Below are 6,534 nucleotides of genomic sequence, written 5' to 3'. Positions count from 1 at the left end.
TGACTCACAGGGTACCCAGCCCCCACCTGCACTTCCCAGTCTCTTGGCCTCAGGATAAACCCCTCAGCTCCTGATCTCCGCACCACTGTCTCTGCGGGTTCTAGGGAAGCCTGGCTCAGACAGGAGAAGTGGGAGGAAATTCCATTCTCCTAAAGCACAATTTTGAAAACACGCCATGTGGTGGAAGCCAACCCGCACAAAAATCTACCAGTCATGCTTGCTAACCTCAGCATCAGCTGGGGAGAACTCACCTTCATGGAGTAGGGGGTCAGTGCTTCACAGCAGTGACTAAGTCTCTACTAACTGATTGATACTGGCAATCTGTGTTACAAATCCATGCTGGTTCAGTGACCAGGATAAAAGTGTGTGTATTGAACACACCTAACGTCCTGTCCCGACTCTAGGCTGCATTTCCTGGTCCATCCTCCTGCCTCACTTTTCCTGCCCTATAGCTCCTCTATAATGTCTTATTTCGATCATTGGAAATGCGTACCTCAGGCAGAGCCACCATGAAGTCCATCACCCTGTCAACCAGAGGTGCTGGCCTCTGGTCTGCCCCAGAATAAGCAGGGGTCAGAAGGCAGGCTGGCCCGCTGAGAGCTGTCTTCCAGCCCCACGGTGTGTGCTCAGCTAGCCGCCCGAGTGGGGGCAGGTCAGGCTGGCCTGAGCCTGGGGGTTCTGATTCAGGCTCCGCCTGGACTGGCTCAGCATCTGTTGGTTATTTGTTCTTTCCCTGCTTCACTCATGTATGCCTTACTGAGCCCAGCCATGTGCTCTGTAGTCAGAGATGCTGTGGCTGTACCCCTGCCTTCAGGAAGAACTCTGTCCTTCTGTGGAGGCAGATGTATAAGCTGGTGGATGATAGATGCTGACCTGGCAGTGTATACATGATGATGGAGGAACGCGTGGATTCAGGAGTGGAGAGGCATGGGGGCTCTGGGAGTCAGGGAGGACTTCCCAGAGGGGCACACAGCAGGTGAAGAGTTAGGAAGCCCACAGACTGCTGTGTTTATAGCAGAGCCTGCCTGGTCAGGCTGCCCATCGGGCGGTGATGCCTGTGGGACCATGTGCTGCTGGAAAGCGGTCCCTTGCTGGCAGCAGAAGCAGGCCTAGTGATCTCAGTGAGGTAGCAGTGAGCAGTCCTGAAGTGAGATATTTCCCTGCCCAGGAATTGAACCTGGGTAGCCTGGATGAAAGCCAGACCATCAAGGGATAGAGGCTTGTTGTTGTTCAGTCGCCAAGATGTGACTGACTCTTTGTGACCTCATGGACTGCAGTATTCCAGGCTTCCCTGTCCTTCAGTATCTCCTGGAGTTTGCTCAAACTCATGTCCATTGAGTCAGTGATGCTATGTAACCATCTCATCTTCTACTGCCACACCCTTCTTTTGCCTTCAATCTTTCCCAGCATTAGGGTCTTTTCCAGTGAGTTGGCTCTTCACATCAGGTGGCCAAAGTATTGGAGTTTCAGCTTCAGGATCAGTCCTTCCAATGAATATTCAGGACTGATTTCCTTTAGGATTGACTGGCTTGATCTCCTGGCAGTCCAAGGGGACTTTCAAGAGTCTTCTCCAACACCACAATTTGAGGGCATCATTTCTTCAGCAGTCAACTTTCTTTATGGTCCAACTCTCATCCATACACGACTACTGAAAAAACCATAGCTTTGAGTAGACGGACCTTTGTTGGCAAAGTTATGTCTCTGCTTTTTAATATGCTGTCTAGGTTTGTCATAGTTTTTCTTCCAAGGAGCAAGCATCTTTTAATTTTGTGGCTGCAGTCACTGCAGTGATTTTGGAGCCCAAGAAAATAAAATCTGTCGCTATTTCTACTTTTCCCCCTTCTATTTGCCATGAAGTGATGGGACCGGATGCCATGATCTTCAGTTTTTCAATCTTGAGTTTTAAACCAGCTTTTTCACTCTCCTCTTTCACCCTCATCAAGAGGCTCTTTAGTTCCTCTTCACTTTCTTCCATTAGAGTGGTATCATCTGCATATCTGAGGTTGCTGAAATTTCTGATATTGCTCCCTGGCTTTTTACCCCCACTGAAAGCAAAAGTGTTTCAAGGAGGCAAAAACTGTAAAAACAGATACAAAGTTTATTATCAGAGACACAGAGCTTATTATCATAACATGTGTGAGAGCACACAGAAATAGTTTAAGACAGAAACAATGCAGAAATACACACCCAGGGAGAAAGGTTGTGGGCGTCACCCGTAATGAGGAGCGCAGGAAAGAGGTGGTTAAATCATTATATAGGGCAGTCCTTCCGGGTCTTTGTTTACCTTTGGCCAATTATCTGGTTTCTTTCCCCACATCTGACCTATTCTAGAACCCTCCCAAACATGCATGCAGAACTTTTTGCTAAGAATGGATTCCGCTGCAGAGGCTGGTGGGTGCATGTCCACACATTATGGGGGGCTGCCCTCCCTTTTTGACCCCCAAGGAGCCTTCCTGTGCATGTACAGACAGGGAAGTTTTCCTTGACCTCAGGAGCAGTCATCTTTACTTCAGAGTCAACTCTTGCCACTAACTGTCCTTGGAGTGTCTAGGGGAAACAGAGCTTCAGTTTTACTCCTCTTGATGAATGCCAGCTGTCCTGCCCTGGGGCTCCTCTGCCTCCTACCTCACTAGGAGCGGCTGGTCCTGAAGGGTGATTTTCACCCTCTCATGAGCACTTGGCAGGGGCCCTGCAGACTGACCAGATGCCCTGGCCCTGCAGGGGAAATGCCTGGTCCTGGTATTCAAAGTCTTTTGTGTCCTGCCTCCTCCCACCCCTCCTAACTCTCCCATCCCTCTCCCCTCCCCACCTCTCCACTGGGGGGCATCACAGAGGTCTCTGCCTGTGACCTTCCTGCTTAGCCAGGCCCAGTGCACCCCATCCACCTACTCCCTTCATGCCCAAGAATGTTTCCTGCTTCCTTTGATTCCTGTGTCCATGTCCAACCCTGCTCACTGCTATTATGAGCTTGGGCCAGTGATTTAACCTCTCTGAGTTCCAGTTTCCTCATCTGTAAGAGGAAAGGACCCATTTCTGAGGGCGGCTGTGAAGCGTGATTAACAGGCCTGGCATCGGGGCCACTGTGCATGGCCAGGTGAGTAGTGCTCCACATGGAGCACCGGACCAGCCTGGCGCCCCACACCTCACCATGAGCCCTGGGCTGGGACCGCCTGCCTGACACAGAACAGACTATAAGCAGTGGCTACCCCTCCTCTCTGTGGTGGAACCTTCAACTGGGCGGCCTGCTCCAGGGGCAGTCTCCACAGATGGGGCTCTTGGGGCTGGCTGGGCTCTCACAGGTGCCTGCAGGCCAGCCACCAGCCAGGGAGCAGACTCCAGGCTGGGGCAAGTCAGTGACAGGCCCTTCCTCCCCGCCAGGCTTCTGCTGGCTTTTCTGGGTCTTTAACATCTAGCCAAGTGCTCTCCCATCTGAAGCTTCTGCAATTTGGGGGGCCCTCTTAAAGAAAAGGAATGTTAAAATATAAAACCAAGACAAAAATAAATGTTAAATATGAGAATGTATAAGAAAATAAATTATAACAAGTTATACTTTTTAAAAAGCTGACATATCACACCACAAACTCTTTGAAAAAATGTACATAATAATTTTAATGAACTGCTCATCATATCCCTGTAATACTTTTTTCCTGCACTGTTGGCTCTGTATTCTTTGATGTCACCTTTTCATGTGTCAACGCGTTTGTAAGTATCATTTTGCATGGAGAGAGTAGGAGGATAATACTGTGGTTGATTGAACTGTTTCTCCATTATGAAAATTTTGCTTGTTTGTAGAGGGAGGTATTAAGATGCCACCGGTGGGCAGGGTCTACAGGGTGGGTTTTTCTGTTTGTGCTCACCCCTGGAGTGCAGTGGTCACATGGGTTGTTGTGGTTGAAACCAATGGGCAGGGCTGGCAACCCCTTGCTGCCCCCCTACCCCATGTAAGACCCCTGCTGACCAGGTCACTCCCTGCCGCCACCACCACCCCCCAACCTTGGCATCTCTTCCAGTGCCCCAGGGTCAACGGCGTCAAGACGCACACAGACCAGCGCAACCGCAGACAGGTGGTCCTGGACTTGCAGATCTGGTGAGCCCTTGTGCCCCTGGGGGCCTGGTGTGGGGGATGGGGGAGCACTGTGGGAATAGCCAGGTTGAAGATGGAGTTGCAAATAAACACTCATGTGGAGTGTGAAAGCCTCTCATGGCACATAAGCCCCTTCTGCCAGCTGGGCTGGAGCATGGGGTCCTTGCTGGGATGGGGAGGATGGTCCCAGGAGAGCCACTAGGCTAGGCCTGGCTCCTCCCACAGACCAGGCACCAGGCGTGCTTTGGGTACCAAGGCCCAGGCAGCAGAGCTTTCTTGAAGGCCAGAGCCCAGTCACCTGGAGGGTCAGATCAGCTGTCTCACAGAGGATGTAGCAAGAGAGAGCAAGTGTGAAAGGAAAATGTGGGGACTTGTGGTGTGGCCCAGGGAGCTCGGAGTACAGGCTGTGAGAGGCCAGGGGGAGAACTGGGCACTGTGGCACCTCAGAAAAACTAAAGGATGCAAAGACATGTGAGTGACTTGATTAGTGGATCAGGCAAGGACATTTATTTTGAATGAAGCTGATAATAGGCTTGAGTCAGAGAGAATGGAGGTTCAACCCAGGAAGTCTTCCTGGAGGTGGTGGGATTTGAACTGTGCTTAAAGGGCCAAGGATCAACTCCCGAGGTTCCACAATGTTGCCTGTTCCTTTCCAGTGCCACATATATCCTGTCCTTAGCCCAGAGACTGGTGCTGAGAACACACTGGGAAGACAGGAAGTAACTCCGGGAATGCCCATCCCCACGTGCGGGCTGGTGTCAAGTGTGTTAAGATACTGTTGGCAGTTGGGCCCTTGTGGCCCCAAGGCTGCCACAGGATGCTTGTGTGAATAGTTGGCACTGGTCAAAGTTATCTAGCCCACCCACCCAGCTCTCCAGTCAGCTCAGGGAGCCCCTGGGATCCCTGGGCACACCCCACTCTTCCAGGGGACACTCAGCATTTCTGTGATGTCTGGCTCCTCAGCCTGCACCCTACAGATACTGGATAGCTGCCCTCTCCCTCCGCTTCTCCTTCAGTCCTTGACTACTTTCAAGGGCACCCATTCTGGGCTCCCTGTGACCATTGCTTGGCAGGAGCACCAGCTGGACTCAGTCTTCTGAGATCTTACTACTTGCCCACCTCATTACCCCCAGCAACAACCCGCATGAGTGGCTGGAGGGAGGCAACAGGGCTACTCTGCGGTCTTCAGGCGGAGACCTGGGCAGAGATGGGGTGGAAGCACAGTAGGGTGTGCACCCCAGACCTCCTCTTTGGCATCCATGGGGTGTCATGGGATGAGGGGTATGCAGAATCGCTGCCCTTGAAGGCAGAGGTGGGGATGTGCATTAGACCCTGGGTGTGGCGTCCCTGGGCACTGTCTCTAGGAGTCTGGGCAATGTCTGCACAGAGCTGAGAAAGGCCGAGGCTGTCAGGGAGTCCACATCCAGGTGATGCAGGGCTCAGGCTTGTGCTGGGCTGCTCTGGGCAGGTTTCTTGACCTTTCTGAGTTGTGGACCTACCCTTGCCCTCAACTTTCCTCCTCCCTCCCCACTTCCAGCTATATCGGGGACTGTGAGATCAGTGTGGAGCTGCAGAAGATACAGGCTGGTGTGAACGGGATCCAGGTGGGTGGAGGCTGGTGTGACTACCTCCAGGGTTGGGGTCAGGGCACGGGGAGTGGGGTCACACTGGAGGAGGCTGCAGAGGGGGCGATGACACCAGGCACAGAGGCTGGTACCAATCAAGGGACTCCAGGCCCGAGATCACAGACCAGGAATTGGTGGCTGGGCTTCACTGCCCCACTGCTCAGGACTGCCCCATCCTGCCGCTGTTGGTGGAATCTCCCTGCCAGAGAGGCTTCAATGACCCCAGGAAGTGAGAGGCTCTGCAGATGCTGAGCGGGTGCTGAGAAACCCAGGTGGATGGAGCAGGTGGAGCTTGTGGCAGGAGTGGAGCTGAGGTGGAGAGCATGCCTGGGCCCCAGCTGTGGGCCAGGCTGAAGGCCCACAGACAGCACAGCAGTGGAGGGCAGCCGGGACCCTTGGTGGCCAGCAAAGGGGCGGCTGCTGCATGCAGGCTTCTCTTCCCTGAGTGCGGTTGCTGCAGTGGTGGCAGGTGGCCCTGACATTTGGGGGTGGCCTGGGCATGAAAGAGCCAGCAGCGGCCTTGCTCAGTGCAACAGGTATGAGGAGAAGGGTGGCTGAGGTCCCTCCTTCCCGTCTAGCTGCAGGGCACGCTGCGGATCATCCTGGAGCCCCTACTGGTGGACAAGCCCTTTGTGGGAGCTGTGACTATGTTCTTCCTTCAAAAGCCGGTGAGTCCCCAGGACGAGGCAGTCCTGCCGCTCCCTGTGAACCGGTGCTGACCCCCACTGCCCAGGCACTGGGTTTGAGCCCAAGAACAGATGTGCCCAAGCCCACCTAGACCCATCATCTCATATGCTCCCTGGGAGGCCTAGGAGCTCCACCCTG

General features: G+C 53.4%; 1 protein-coding gene across 1 annotated transcript in view; it reads left to right on the top strand.

The window, feature by feature from the left end:
• Positions 1-6,534, top strand: part of ESYT3 (extended synaptotagmin-like protein 3) — a 54,174-nt gene that overhangs the window by 25,064 nt on the left and 22,576 nt on the right. The window contains exons 4-6 of the mRNA XM_010858219.1: positions 4,011-4,087; positions 5,622-5,688; positions 6,288-6,377. Of these exons, the coding sequence (XP_010856521.1) occupies positions 4,011-4,087; positions 5,622-5,688; positions 6,288-6,377 (234 nt within the window). The remainder of the gene's footprint in view (positions 1-4,010; positions 4,088-5,621; positions 5,689-6,287; positions 6,378-6,534) is intronic.

Source organism: Bison bison, unplaced genomic scaffold (assembly GCF_000754665.1).
Source record: "Bison bison bison isolate TAMUID 2011002044 unplaced genomic scaffold, Bison_UMD1.0 scf7180017864384, whole genome shotgun sequence".
Classification (NCBI taxonomy): Eukaryota; Metazoa; Chordata; class Mammalia; order Artiodactyla; family Bovidae; genus Bison; species Bison bison.
Note: the sequence above shows the minus strand (reverse complement) of the source record. Positions and strands in the feature narration are given on the sequence as shown.